General features: G+C 35.5%; 1 protein-coding gene and 1 long non-coding RNA gene across 2 annotated transcripts in view; both read right to left on the bottom strand.

The window, feature by feature from the left end:
* Positions 1-374: 374 nt before the first annotated feature.
* Positions 375-11,292, bottom strand: LOC105867028 (uncharacterized). The gene is made up of 4 exons (XR_012912550.1): positions 11,155-11,292; positions 4,350-4,563; positions 2,427-2,610; positions 375-1,305 (listed from the first exon to the last, which is right to left on the bottom strand). It is a non-coding gene; the product is annotated as an uncharacterized LOC105867028 (long non-coding RNA).
* A 2,166-nt stretch (positions 11,293-13,458) lies between these two features.
* LOC105867025 (uncharacterized) overlaps positions 13,459-16,176 on the bottom strand; it is a 101,869-nt gene continuing 99,151 nt past the window's right edge. Inside the window, exon 14 of the mRNA XM_075993423.1 lies at positions 13,459-13,633. Coding sequence (XP_075849538.1) covers positions 13,459-13,633 — 175 coding nt within the window. The remainder of the gene's footprint in view (positions 13,634-16,176) is intronic.

Genomic DNA, 16,176 nt, shown 5'->3' with positions numbered 1-16,176 from the left:
AAATACTCATTTCAGGTATGAGAATTTCTGTTTATATGCTTCATCAGCATCTTAAAATGTGCCAACATAAAGACATTAACATTATTATTTCAGGAGCATAAGACATTATTTATATTAGTCTTTATTGGTTAACAATTTGTAAGAAACTCTTACTATTTTGTAAGTAACACAATGTCTTTACTCAAAGTAAAGCATTTCTCAGTTCTAATTTTTATTTGCTGGAGGCAAGATATGTTTCTAAACTGCTATATTAAATATATTTGCAATCTATTTTATATTCAACTAGATTCAACAATTAGCCATAACCAAATATTACTTTACTTTTTCTTTCAGGAAGTTGGAAAAATATTTATCTTTCTTGATACTTACTCCTCTTTCTGCTTCCTCTTTGTCATATTGATATTGTCTTTCTTTTAAATGATTGCATTCATTGGATAAGTCTTTATTTCTCTCTTCTAGAAGAAGAATTTTCTGTTCACTGTCAGCTTGAAGTTCTTTTACAATATCCAGAAATTGGGTTTGGATATCAGTTATTGTCTTTTCTTTCTTATTAGCTGTGTTCTGAGCATGCTCGAGTTGTTGTTGAAGAAACAGATTTTTCCTTTCTAGTAGAGATAATCTTTCCTCCAGCGATTCCTTCTCCACAGTGTAATCATTGACTTTATGTTGTTCATTTTTATACATCAGTTCGATTTCCTTCTTTTGACACTGTGTTTCGCTTAGTTCTCTTTGCACTTTTTCTAAATCCAAAGTCTTTTGTTTGAGAGCATTTTTTGTGTTATAGAACTTAATTTCTAGGCTACAGAATTTCATTTCTGCTTCAGAAAGTTTCTGAAAGAGAATATTAACATAAGAACTCAAACTTTCTTCTGCACCAGGCCACTTCTCTCTTGCCTTCTGGAAATCAAGCTCTTCGTGTCTTTTTGATGCCTGAGTTTGGTCATGAACGCTTCTAGTAGCAGCCAGGTTAGGGAAGCAGGATCCAACCTCTGCTTCCAGTCTTTCCTTGTTTCGTTTTTCATTCTGCAGCTGAGAATTTAGCATTGTGTTCTCAGCCGTCAGAAGATTGAGCTGTTCATTGTACTGGGACATCATTTTTGTTAATCTTGCCTGATTCACTTGCACAGTCTTCTGAAGGTCATCAGTCTTTTCTTTTAATACTGCAATGTCCTTCAAATATTTATCTTGCTTTTCCTGGTTTTCTATTTTTAGCATATCTATTTCCATGCTTAGCCTGGTAATTGTATTCTGCAACATGCGATTTTCATGCAATAGTTCTTTTTCTTGTCCATGAATATGAGAAATCTAAGTAAAACAAAGGAAACTTTCTTTTAGCTCGCATTGAATAAAATAACATATCATTATTTTCTGTGAAATTAAAGAATAACTTATACTGTCATACAATGAAAAGGTTGCAATAAATGGATATCTAGCTGGACAAAAAGTTGGATCAAAACCTCAGACTATAAATTCACAAAAATTCAAAAACTTATTTGAAGACAATGAAAGCAAACAAAAAAAGTAGAGAATTTCTAAGAACCTCAGAATTGGAATAAACTTTCTCTGAATTACTACAAACCCAAAGACATAAGAGATTAATATCTTTGACTACATTAAAAAGTTGGCTTTACATTCTGATATCTAAGCTATTCACCACCCCATAGTAAGAGCCTAAGCTCTGCATATGTTTGGACACATGAAATTTCCCTAAGTTCTTTATGTTCCCCTTTCAGGAGAATATTCTACAGATATTCTGCTTTTCTAACATATTCAGAGTCAGTTATAAGAATTGCATTTACTGATAAATGATAAATCTATCTGGCATTGTACTAATCGCTTCTACCTACATCAGTAAACTCATTTAGTTATCACAGTTCTGAAAAGGAGAGGTTAAAAATATATGTAATCTGCAGGATTTTCCCCAAATCTTCTGACTCTACCTCTACTAGAGCTCCTCCACCAAATCAGTTACCTCTGTGGTATAAATAAATATAAAAGAACTCTTATATTTCAAAACACTAACAATAAATAAGATAAAATCCATAGAACTCTTCTTAGAAAATTATTAGATTATTTGCTATTGCAGTAACTTTTGTTTTCTGTTTATGTCTGAAACAGTAATAAATGTGAAATGGGGGAAATACAATTAATTATTTTTACTAGAAACAAAATACTTATCAATAAATTATCAACTAAGTATTATTATGGTATATCATTCTTTTCAAAAGCCCTTTGTACTGAAAGAAAATACAACTTGGAGGCCAAGATTTATACTAATTAATTTTAACTATAAATGTCATAGTCCATTCTTAAGGTGAGGTAACATTTTTGGCTTGTTTTAGACCTAAATAACACATATATTAAATCAAAGGAATATTATAATTAATACTGATGAAATAAAAAATTTTTACCAAAGATTAATTTACCTCATTCAAGTTATTTTTTAGACTCTTCAGTTCCACATCTTGTGTTCTCATAGTCTGTTCAAGCTGCTGTTTCATTTTAATTTCGCTCCTGTGTTGCTCTTTTTTCTTTCTTAATTTTTCCACCAGTTTTTGATATTTTGTATCAACATCTCTCCTCTTTTCTTTTTCTTGTTCTAAGGTAAATCTGCAGTTAAATATACTTATCTTAAAACTTGTTTTGTTAGAAAATGAAAAGTTTATTTGTGATCTGGCTCTTCATATGTTGGTTTATTATCCTAATAAAAGTTCTATATTCTTCAATATTTTTCCTTTCTAGTGCTCAGATTTTTAATTTCTGACTTTACTGTCTTCCAAAGGACATATATATTCGAAAGGCATTCATGAAAGAACATCCTGGGCCGGGCGTGGTGGCTCACACCTGTAATCCTAGCACTCTGGGAGGCCAAGGCGGGCGGAATGCCCAAGGCCAGGAGTTCGAAACCAGCCTGAGCAAGAGCGAGACCCCGTCTCTACTATAAATGGAAGGAAATTAATTGGCCAACTAAAAATATATACAAAAATTAGCCGGGCATGGTGGTGCATGCTTGTAGTTCCAGCTACTCTGGAGGCTGAGGCAGGAGAATCGCTTGAGCCCAGGAGTTTGAGGTTGCTGTGAGCTAGGCTGACGCCACAGCACTCACTCTAGCCTGAGCAACAAAGTGAGACTCTGTCTCAAAAACATCCTGCTAACTGGTAAGTTCCTCTTACTAGTCATTCTGGTAAATATCATAGAAAATGATAGTGGAAATTACTTGCTAATGTTACAGGTTGACAATTACCTTTTTGTTCACACAGACATAACTCCTCCTCAACTGGGACAGATCATTTAGAGTTAACTAATTTAAAAGTCACTGTTTATAAACAAGTTTATAAATTCCCTAGAAATAAATTTTCATCTTCATGATATAGTGCAGGTATCCCTAAAAATGATTTGCAATATAAGAGAGCACCTTCAGAGGTCTTTCACACAACATGTATCTGCACCTTACTGTAATCCAAACTAGGTTAAGGAGTCTATTCTGAGTTGAGAAAAATGGCCAGTTCATACTGTATTGGTTGAATTGTAAATTAATATAAACTTTCTTGAAAACAGTGTAGAAATATTGATCAAAGACCTTTTTGATACATTCCTATACTTTAATCAAATCATTCTATATTGAAAGATTTATTCAAAGTAAATCATTTGAAATGTAGAAAAGGATTCATATGATGTTACTTGCAGGTTAATTATAATACCAAAGATTAAAAACCACAAACTTCAATTTGAGATTGTTAAATGGTAGACTTCTATATAGCCATGAAAATTATGATTTAAAAGAACATGCAGCCGGGCATGGTGGCTCATGCCTGTAATCCTAGCACTCTGGAAGGCTGAGGTGGGAGGATCACTCAAGGTTAGGAGTTCGAAACCAGCCTGAGTAAGAGGGAGACCCTGTCTCTACTAAAAATAGAAAGAAATTAATTGGCCAACTAAAAATATATAGAAAAAATTAGCCGGACATGGTGGCGCATGCCTGTAGTCCCAGCTACTCGAGAGGCTGAGGCAGAAGGATCGCTTGAGCCCAGGAGTTTGAGGTTGCTGTGAGCTAAGCTGACACCACAGCATCTAGCCTGGGCAACAAAGTGAGACTCTCTCTCAAGAAAAAAAAATAAAGGAAAAAAAAAAAAGAACATGCATTTAATTATTTGTAGACATATTCACAGTTAAGAAATTGTTGTACTAATATTTTTTCAAGAATTTCACACACCACAAGATTAAGAAGATTTCTCCCCATTAAACCCCAGAAGTTAAGTTATAATTAATCAGCAATTACAAAGATTCTCCTATATGTTTTTAGTCTAGTGTACATAATTCAAACACTATGTTAAAATAGGATGTTTTACCTCAAACCGCAGAGTTCTTGTTCCCAGCCTACTTTTTGATGCTCTAACTGTGATTTGACTTCTTTTGTTTCAGATAGCTCCTGTTGTAGGACACCAACTATGTTTTCCATTGTTTTCATTTTTCTTGTAAGTTGTTCACAGTAATTTCTTTTACGTTCTAATAATCCTTTACATGAAAGAAATGCCTCCTGAATTTTCAGTAAGCTAACAGAATCTAGATCAGGAAGAAAAAATATAGAAATGAAATAGATGAGTACTTTTTTTGATATAAAGGGCTATGTATTTTAACATTCACTCATTCATACACTGAAGATATATGTGTGTGTGTGTGTGTGTGTGTGTGTATCATACAATGTGGAAGACATTATATTAATACTAAGCTCTACAGAAGAAACAGGCAAGACCTCTGCTCTTGGTTAGCTTGAAGTGTAGTGAAGAACAGATGGAAAAAGTGACAATTTTAAATTCAGATAGAGACTGTAAGAAAACAGAGTTCTATGATCATACAGGAGAATTTGATCCATACTCAGCCCAGGGAAGATTTCTTTGAGGACCAGATGGCTACACTGAGAAGTGAAGAATGAGAAGAAAGCAGTGAAGCAAAGCGGGAAGAAAAGCATTCCAGCCGGTTGACAGCATGTGCTGAAGCTCTAACGCAATCTGCCTCTAGCCAAGGTGGAGTAACATGTACTGATTTTCCTTCTTACCTGAAACAACCAAAACTAATACAGATAAAATACATTACACAATGATTTTCATGACAATGGACTTCAGGCAATGAAAACAATAATCGCTGAAAGGTGGGAAACCAATGAAAGAAGCCTTAGGAAGGCCCCAGTCCCCTGCCTTGACACAGGGAGAAAAAACTGAGGTAGAGTTTGCCACACTCCCTGAGCGGCAGTGATGAAGCTGAAAGTCTGGAAAACCAGCACAGACAGAGAGCACAGGACAGACCCTGGGGAGGAGCAAAACCCTGAGACCTGCAGAGATCCTCTCAAGTATTTAGCAGAGTGATGAACAGTGCCTTTGTGCTAAGAAACTGCCTGAGACCAAGAGAAGAAACCATCTGAAAAAACTGGAGGACACCCTGCCTGGTGCTCCCACAGGGCAGGGAGAGCACCCATTCCCATGAGCCAGGATGGAAAAACTCAGACTTCATATGACAGTGACTCACGAAAAAGGTCTTACCTCAGGAGTGGGGGATTAGCTCAAATCATAAAAGCAAGACCAGAAAGAATCAAGCTGCTTAAAGTAACTCAACTCTATCCCAATATAAAGCTAAAAAAGACAAGTAGAAACATAGAAGACATTTTTGAAAAACGAAATGGCAATTATGCACATGCAAATGACACTGTCAGAGATAAAAAACTATACTGGATCAAAATATACACAGATTAGACAGCACAAAAGAAAATATCCTTCAGTATGAAACATTTGTGTGATCTATGAGAAAATTTCAAGCAGCTAATATATAAACCCCAAGAGAGGGAGGAAAATAAACAGAAAAAAAATTGCTCAAAAATGGCCAAAAATTTCTAAAATTAATGAAAACTAATCCCACAGGTTCATAATCTGGCTGGGAGAAAAAAAATGAAAGTATACTGTTATAATTTTCTTATTGTGTACATGATGTGGTATACTTTTACTTGAGTAAAGTAGCCTGTGATAACTCGAAATCACATACTAGAAATCCGAAACCAACCACTAAAATAGCAAAACAAAGAGTTATAGCTAGTCAGCCAAAAAAAAAAGAGAAAGATACAAACCTAAATTAGAAATAATAACTTGATTAATCCAAAGATAGCAGAAAGAGAAGAAAAGATCCTATGCTGGTGAATTCCACCAAACATTCCAGGAAAAAAATAGTATAATTCTACACAAACTCTCCCCCCAAAATAAAGAAGATGACTATATCCCAACTCATTCTATAATGCCAGCATTACCTGAATCAAAGCCAGACAATGACATTACAAAAAACAAAACTCCCTCATGAGCATGGCTGTAAAAATCCAACCATTATGGAAGCAGCCAAGATATCCCCCGTGACGTGAATGAATAAACTCTGGTGCAACCATACAATGGAACATTATTCAGTGTTAAAAGAAATAAGCTATCAGGTCATGAAAAGACATGAAGAAACCTTCAATGCATGTTACCAAGTGAAAGAAGCCAATCTGAAAAGGCTACGTACAGTATAATTCCCATGATATGACATTCTGGAAAAGGCAAATCTATGGATAACAATAAAAAGATAAGTGGTTGCCAGGAGTTGGGAAGGAGAGTAAAGGATAATATGTGGAGCACTGAGGATTTTTAGGGCAGGAAAAATACTTTGTATGATACTATAATGATGGATAGACATTTCCATACCTTTGTCTAAACTCAGAACGTACAAGAGTGAACCCTAATGCAAACTATGGACTTTGGGTGATTATGATGTATCAGTGTAGGTTCATTGATCAGAACGAGTGTACCACTCCGGTGAGGGATATTGATAATGGGGGAGGCTGTGAGTGAGGGCAGGGCTATATGGAAAATCTCTGTATCTTCCTCTTTGTTTTGCTGTGAACCTAAAACTGTTCTAAAAATTAAGTCTAAAAATATTCTAAACACAAGTTTACCACATCAAATTCAATGATGCATTAAAAGGATAATACATTATAAACAAATGGGGCTTATCCCAGGACCACAGAGTTGGTTCAACATTCAGAAAGCACTGTTCTTTACCATATTAGACATTAAAAGAGAAGAAACATAAAGTCACCTCAGTAGTTGGATGCATTTGATGAAATTCAACACTCATTCCTGATGAAAAAACACTCTCAGCAAACTAAGAATACAAGGGAACTTTTTCCAGCATAAAAAACAGCATCTGTAATAAACCTGCAGCTAACATATCCCATGGGGAAAACCTGAATGCTTTCTCCATAAGATCAATACAGGGATGTCTGCTTTTACTCCTTTAATTCAGCATTGTACTGAAGATTCCAGCCAGTGCAGTGAGGCAAGAAAAAGAAATAAAAGGCATCCAGGTAGGACAGAAGAAGTAGAATTGTCTTTATTTACAGCCATGATCCCATAAGAGGGGTGGGTAAACTCCAACCTGCGGGTCAGCTTCTTGTTTGTGTAAATAAAGTCTTACTAGAATGCGGCTGTGTTCATTGATGTGTGTATTAGCCGTGGCTGCTCTCACACTGCAATGGCAGAGCTGATTAGCTGCAACAGAGACCGCTTTGACATAGGTCTAAAATTTATTATCTTTAGTAACAGAATAGTCAGAAAAATAAAAGCCTTGACAACCTTTGGTCTATGTAGGAAATATCACTGAATCTACCAAACAAGCTACTATAACTAATAAGTGAGTTTAGCAAGGTTGCAGGCTAAAAAATCAACATACAGAAATCCACTGTATTTCTACATACTAGCAATAAACAATCAAATCAAAATCTTAAAAATATCATTTACAGGCCGGGCGCGGTGGCTCACGCCTGTAATCCTAGCACTCTGGGAGGCCGAGGCGGGCGGATTGCTCAAGGTTAGGAGTTTGAAACCACCCTGAGCAAGAGCAAGACCCTGTCTCTACTATAAATAGAAAGAAATTAATTGGCCAACTAATATATATAGAAAAAATTAGCCGGGCATGGTGGCGCATGCCTGTAGTCCCAGCTACTCGGGAGGCTGAGGCAGGAGGATTGCTTGAGCCCAGGAGTTTGAGGTTGCTGTGAGCTAGGCTGACGCCATGGCACTCACTCTAGCCTGGGCAACAAAGCGAGACTCTGTCTCAAAAAAAAAAAAAATATCATTTACAACTTCATCAAAAATGAAATATTGATAAGTCTGATATCACAGGGAAGAACCTATACACTAAATACCACAAGACATTACTGAGAAAATGAAATATGACCTACACAAGCGGAAAGATGCATTATTGTGAAGATGTGAATTCTCCCCAAATTGACCTACGATTCAACACAATCCTGATCTAATTCCTGGAAGTCAACAAGGACTTCTTTTTTAATTGACAGGCTGACTCTAAAATTCATGTGGAAATGCAAAGAATCTAGAACAGCCCAAATAACTTTTTAAAAAAGGACAAAATTGGAGGGCTGATTTCAAGAACTGTTAGAAATCTATAGTCATCAAAACAGTGTGATTCGGGTGCAGTTGGAGTATTCCTTATAGAAGTGTGAGGGAATGGAAATGTTTTCCATTTTTTATTTTTTCAGATTTTGAAATATATGCATATACATAATGAGATATGTTGGGGATAGAACCCAAGTCTAAATACAAAATACACTTACATTTTATATGTATCTTATATACATAGCCTTATATTTTATATAGTATTTTTAAATAAATTTGTACATAAAACAGTTTTTATACATAAAGTTGGGAGTGGAATATTCCACTTGTGGAGTCATGTTGAAATTCAAAATGTTTCAAATTCTGGAACATTTCAAATTTCACATTTTTGGAAAATAGATGCTCAAACTGTATAATGAAAGCCAAATACAGATGATCTTCAACTGCAGATGGTTTGACTTATAATTTTCAACTTTATGATGGGTTTATTGGCACATTAAATGTATTTTCAGCTTCTTATGATAGGTTTATCAGGATATGAGAAGTACTCATAGATCAATGGAACACAATAGAGTCCCGAAACAGACCCACACATACACAGCCAACATATTTTGACAAAGGCACATGGCAATTCATTGGAGAAAGGATAGCCATTTCAACATATGGTGAAAGAATAGGATATCCATTTTCAAAACATGAGCTTGAATCCATACCTCAAACCATAAGTCAAAAGGAACCTGAGATGGATCATAGATCTAAATGGAAGAAAAAGTTATCAAACTTCTAGAAGAAAGCATAGGAGGAAATCTCTGTGACCTTGCACTAGGCAAAGATTTCTTAGCTATGACTAGGCATAATTCCTAATCAAATGCAAAGATAAATGGACCTCATTGAAATTGAAAACTTCTGTTCTTCAAAAGATACTATTAAGAGAAGGAAAAGACAAGCCACAAACTAGAAATATTAGCTGTGTGAAAAACACAGCTAATAATGAAACAGTATCCAGAATATAGAAAGACCTCTCAAAATTCAACAAATAAGAAAACAAATGGCATCATTTCTTAAAAGGCAAAAGATTTGAAAAGATAGTTTACCAAAGAAGATATACAGATGACAAATAATCACATGGGAAGACGCTCAACATTATTAGTCATTAGGGTAATTTCTGCACATTAAAACCATAATGATATGCACAATACACACCAGGCAGAATAGCAACAAAATTTAAACAATGATAACACAAAGCGTTTATGATGATACAGAGAAAATGAAACTATAATATACTCTCTTTAGTGTCTTTGGAAACTCTGGAAAATAGGTTAGCCATTTCTTAATAAGAAACTATAAAGGGGCACATGGAGACTGCTGTGGGTGATGGACATATTAATTATCTTAATTATGATGATGGATTCACATATGCATTCATAGGTCAAAATTTATCACATTGTACTGTTGGGGGCTGATTCTGGTGTTATGTCTTATACTAATCATTCACTATAGTCTGTAATGTCCGTGTACTGTCTGATGCAGCAGTAGTCAGCACTTTCTTTAGACACGGTTGCTGCCTTGTGACTTGATAAGAGGCCTGAGTTGTTGCACATAAGCAAATGCTCCCAACTCCCACACGAGGGCCCCCGTGGTGGGAGTCTGGAGGCCATAAGAACAAGAACAAGAACTCTCCCAAGAACTGGCACCCGACTGATGGTTGGTAGTCAATGACGGGTAAGACTCCCCATGGGGGGGGGCGACCTAAAACAGGCACAACCATGGGGCCAGGGAGGAGCCACTGCCTAGGATCGAGACCAAGAAGCACTTCAAATGGCTGCATTGTTTTATGTTGCCTATCTTAGCCTTGGCTTTTGAGCTCTGTCTGGCACTTTAACTTTAGTAACCGTTTTGAGGTCTGAGACCATGGGAAATTGTTCCCTTTTGAAACAACTCCGGAATTGGCTGATATCACTGCTATGCTCAGATGCTCATGTACAAGGAACTAACCTTGGGTCTGGGGGGTATAAAAATACAGCGACCAGTGCATTGGTCACTCAAGTCATTGTCATGTCCATGTGTGTCTGTGTCGTTATTTTATGTTCTGTATCATTCCCCGTCCTGTAATCGGGCCACATCATTGTACATTTTATCTATGTGCAGGTTATCATATTTCAATTATACCTCATTAAAGCTACTAACTGCAGGAACAAACACCTAAGACAGTGGCTGGGACACAGAGAGAAAGAAGGGTATGACAGGATATAGGACAAAGCTAGAGGACAGAGATCTTTAACCTTATAGCAATGAGAAGTGGTAGCTGGGTCTTGAGCAAGAGGGTAATGAGATCAGATAAGAATCTTTAAAAGTATAGGATGTGGTTACAGAGGAGACCATGGTTTCAGGAGGAGGGGTAGCAAGGAAAACAGTTCTAAGGATACTGCAGCATTCCAGGTGGGGTATGATGATAACCTGACCTTGGGTAAAGGCACAGGAGAAACGGAGAGTCAGCAAGAAGATGGGGAGTGCCACTTACAGTGGGAAAAGTACAGTGGAACTATCATAGCTCTTTGGCTGAGACTGAACAACATACCATAGTTCTCATTCTATTGTAACATAATGCATATTTATGAGATAAACATCACCGTAACACATCAGTGCTCTATGATGCAGTGTTAAGCAATGTGTGTATACACTACTATAAGATACAGAAAAAGGCCTTATACGATGGTCCTACCTTTGCAATGCATTGCATGTTGTTCAAGAAGCAAAGTAAAATTCTCATAATTAAAGGAAGGCAGTTCATGATCCTCTGAGGCTATTTCAAATGAGCAAGTTAAGTCATCAAGGTCATCCATAGAATGTATTTGGTTTTTCTCCTATAAAATAAGTCACATTATTTCAAAATGTTCCTAAAATAATTATAGCATAGACTAAATGTACAAAATTGGTAATTATCCATTTTTATGTGAACAAACACAGGTACTTCTTCAAAGAATTGATTTTGTAAAAAGGATATCTATCTCTGGTTACTATTCCTTAAATACTTTTTCAAAGTAAATGTCTTTGCAACAAAAGATTCTTTATTTTTTTACCTTATCTTTTATAATGTATTTTTATGATAATAGTTTTGATAATTTATTTTTAATAATACCTTCTTTTTTCCAGAAGATGTTTTCTTTGCAGGCCTAAGAAAAGAAAAATTTCTTTTCAGACAAATAGTAAAAATATAAAATACAAAATTATCTAAAACTATTGCTTTTTATATAAAATCTCTGCATTCGTTTCTTATTTCTCCTATTCATAAAGTTTACAGGGTTTTTTTTTTAACAGGTAATAATGTAAAATACAATGATTTTTTACAAAGAGGATTAAACCATTAATAAATATAAACAGAGCAACAAGGGATAAGGAAAACTTCCTACTACAAATAACATAACAAAGAATTAAATTGAGATCAAGCTTTTAGATAGTCAAAACAAAAAAAAATCATGTTAATTGCATTACATGATAGAAAGAAATATACCAGGGTTTTTGTTTTTATGCTTTTCAATAAAAACAGGCTTTTGCTGGCATTAAAACCTATTTGGAAGAATACTGCTTATTAACACCTTATATGAGGGAAACCCTTTTAAAATGATGATATTAGTTAGCATTTTCAGGATGCCCTATGTGGTTACTGTGCATTCTTCAAAGCACCATACGCATGTTAAACTCCTTTAATCCCTACCACAATGCCATGAGGTAGGTAGTACATGAGGCATTTTATAAAGGAAGAAAAAAAGCACAGAAAGGCAAAGTAACTTGCCCAAGCCCACACAGCTTGTCAGTAGCAAGCCCAGAATCCAAACACAAGAATTCTAGCTCTAGAACATGTGTTTCAAAATATGCTTTGAACATAATATTTTCAACTGTTTTCAGTGATATGACAGCTGATGAATCCATGTAATCATTCCATTTGTGGCTATAATTATGAATAATTATTTCCTAAGTTTGCAAATACTCTTATTAACATAAAAAGACTTTATACCTAAGCAATTTTGGAAACCTACTTTCAATAAACTAAACATCCATTCTTTCTAAAGAAATCACCATTCATGTATTCAACTGTTTACTCATGCATTCAACAAATCCTTATTGAGCACACAATACATGCCAATGACACTGCTGATACAGAGTTCTTATACTTTAGAATTTTATAATCCAAAAGTAATAATCTGCAAGGGATTGAAATAGTTTGCTTTTCTATTGGACATAAGTGAAATCCTTCACTTCTCCCCAGAATCTAACCAACTATAAAGTTGACATACCTAATATTTTAGAATACCTTACAAAATCATAGCTCTCCATGATTCTACTGCCAAAGATACTATAGTATATAAAATCATCAAGGAAAGCCTACATCCTATTCAGTATGGCCTAAGTCTCCATATGTTTATTATTAGATCATTTTTAAAAAACTTATGTTAAATAGTTTCAGTTACCATTTGCATGTTCAATTACATTAGACTATCTCATTTCAGAACAATTCTGAAGGAACAACCTTTTACCAGAAAACTATACATGAATAGAAGTTCTAAGAACAATTAGCTTACCATAAATTTTTAAAAGATAATACAACAATTTTTCTAATGCTTAGACATGTAAACAAAATTTCATAAACATGTTCTTCTTTACTGTATCATTCAAAACAGCACACAAACATACTCTAAAAACTTCTATTTTAAAATGAAAAAACAACAAAAACCTCCTTTGAATCACACATTCTTCTTTTATTTTTTACTTATCCCCCATTTCTCTATTGTCTTTCCCATGAAAAATTCTCTCCAGAGTTGTTTATGTTTACCCACTACAGTCAGAGTTCCATGGCGAATATTTATTCAAACTGTTCCTTTTCAAATTAGTTAATCCTCATCTTAATCAACCTTTCAGCAGCATTGGTATGGCTGAGTATTCTCTGGCTGAGACAATACTATTCTAGGATCAGAAAAAGTAAGCACTTCTAACATAACTTCACAGGGAAATAAAGAACTTAAAGATTTTACCGTCTGTCCTTGTCATTTATGTCACTTAAACTGCTGACATCATTCATTGGTAGCAGACCACCAGTTGGTACACTGGCCTTCTCAAACACTGGTGTCACTGCAGATTCTTCTGATGTCTGTTGTTTACTTTCATTTTTCTTTACTTCTTTCATATGCAAGGCAGGACCATTACTTTAAAAACGCAGAAAAAAGCAAATGTTTTCTAATGATTCTACTGACAAATAATAAAAAAAAAATTTGTAAAATTCTAACACTTCTTCATTTCATTTATTAATTCAAGAAATAGTTATGGCCGGGCACGGTGGCTCACGCCTGTAATCCTAGCTCTCTGGGAGGCCGAGGTGGGCGGATTGCTCGAGGTCAGGAGTTCAAAACCAGCCTGAGCAAGAGTGAGACCCCCGTCTCTACTATAAATAGAAAGAAATTAATTGGCCAACTGATATATATATATAAAATAGTAGCCGGGCATGGTGGCACATGCCTGTAGTCCTAGCTACTCAGGAGGCTGAGGCAGAAGGATCGCTTGAGCCCAGGAGTTTGAGGTTGCTGTGAGCTAGGCAGATGCCACGGCACTCACTCTAGCCTGGACAACAAAGCGAGACTCTGTCTCAAAAAAAAAAAAAAAAAAAAAAAAAAAGAAATAGTTATGAAGTACAAATAACATGCAAAGAAACAAATATCCCCTGCTTCCCAAAATAGGTAAATATACAATTATAATACAATGTGATGTGTAAGAGTTGATCTATGAAAAGTTCTATCTGGGCACAAGGAAGGCTTCACAGAAGAGGCAAAATAGAGGAAGAGCTCACCAGGCCAAGAAGTGGAAGAAAACCATTCTACTTAGAGAACAGAGTGTGAGCACAAAGAGAAGGCACACGGCATCCAGGTGTTTCCTAGGGACTCGAAAGGGAAAGTGTGGACTATGTGGAAGCAAATCTGAGAGATGAATGCTACACTAAACTGGAGGTTACACTAAAAGGCTGAAGCTCACTGCCTCTTTGACTTGGGAGAAATAATTAGATCTGCGCTATATTTTTGGTTTTATTTTTTTAAAAGATAATATTTAATTGAAATAAAGTTTTTAAAATAACATGATGCACAACATGAAAGAAGAGAGAGAAAAATATCCCTAGGGGGAAACCTCTCACTTTTAAAATACCTATATGTTATTATATACAGTTCAAGAATAGCAATATTTTAGTTAGCTATAATTTTCTTTTAAAATAAAATAATTTGATAACTTTTGTACACATTGAGCCTAGTATCCAATCTTAACATAAAAAGCTGGTTTTACCAGAAAATTATTACTTTTTTTATTTTTTTATTATTTTTATTTTATTTTTTTTTATTTTTTTGAGACAGAGTCTTGCTCTGTCACCTAGGCTAGAGTGCAATGGCATTATCATAGCTCACTGAAGCCTCAAACTCTTCGGCTCAAGTGAACCTCCTGCCTCAGCCTCCAGAGTAGCTGGGACTACAGGTGGGTGCTACCACACCCAGCTAATTTTTTTCCTATTTTTAGTAGAGTTGGGGTCTCACTCTTTATCAGGCTGGTCTTGAACTTCTAAGCTCAAGCAATCCTCCTACCTTGACCTCCCAAAGTGCTAGGATTACAGACATGAGCCACTATGCCCAGCCCTATAATTAGTTTTTTTATGGAGTAAACACATTCCTGAGAATATCACCATCATATACATACATACATTTACAGAGACAGAAATTTCTCACTGCAGGTTATTATGTTAAGAGTTGAGCATTTTTAGATACTAAAAATACCAAAAACAAAGCTAATAATTAATTACAAATGAAAACTTAGGTAGATATAACTCTTTTGTTAAGAGTAAGCATCTTTAACAAAAAATAGAGATCTTCCTGAGACCAATTATTAAGCAATTCCTCTTGATCTAAACTTCAAAAATATTCCTACAATTCTGCAATAAAGATAGTTTTCATTTTGAACATAGCTGATGGGAGGCAATTTTTAAGCAGAAAACATCTGGTTAAAGTTGCCTCAGACTTCAGAAAGGACTGACCTGTAGCCATGCTAACAAGGAGGCACCCAGAGACAGTTTTAAATCTAGTCAATTAATCAATCAATCAATGACCACTGGCCTCACTCACCAACCAATCAATGTCAGCCACTTGCTTCTGAAAGACAGCCAATGAGAGGACAAGCTCACTGCAATAAACGTGTGTGGAAGTGCGAAGCAATCAACAGCAGTCTCTCTCAAATACGCACGCTGCTACGCACAACCCACCTATGCCTCTGAATGTCTGACAACCCTTAAACTCCACTCTTCTCAAAACCCCACAGAAGATCAGCAGCTGCTCTATCGCAAGAGACTGTGCCTGACCAGCATGGCTCTCTTACTATAGAAAGCAAGACATGCCAACTGTGGCTTTTGATATCAGATACTGAAGGTTCATAATCCTTTGGAAAGAATTCTTAAAGTCCATTCAATTTGCCATGCTTACATTTGTGTATTTCTTAATAAAATACAAATAAACATTGCAATTCCCTTAGTCCATGTAAACATAATTAAAACTATCATAATTACCAGTATAAGAATAAATAACGAGTAACCACAATACTGGGACTCTCTCCTAAAATGGAAAAACATTAATATAGAGAATAGAGAGTATTAGAAACAGCCAAAGAAACAAAAAAAATGCATATAATGGCCAGGTAAAATCATCAGAATGAACCCACATCA

The sequence above is a fragment of the Microcebus murinus genome, chromosome 16, assembly GCF_040939455.1.
Source record: "Microcebus murinus isolate Inina chromosome 16, M.murinus_Inina_mat1.0, whole genome shotgun sequence".
In the NCBI taxonomy this organism is placed as follows: Eukaryota; Metazoa; Chordata; class Mammalia; order Primates; family Cheirogaleidae; genus Microcebus; species Microcebus murinus.
The sequence above is the reverse complement of the archived record's forward strand: the minus strand, read 5'-3'. Positions and strand labels throughout refer to the sequence as shown.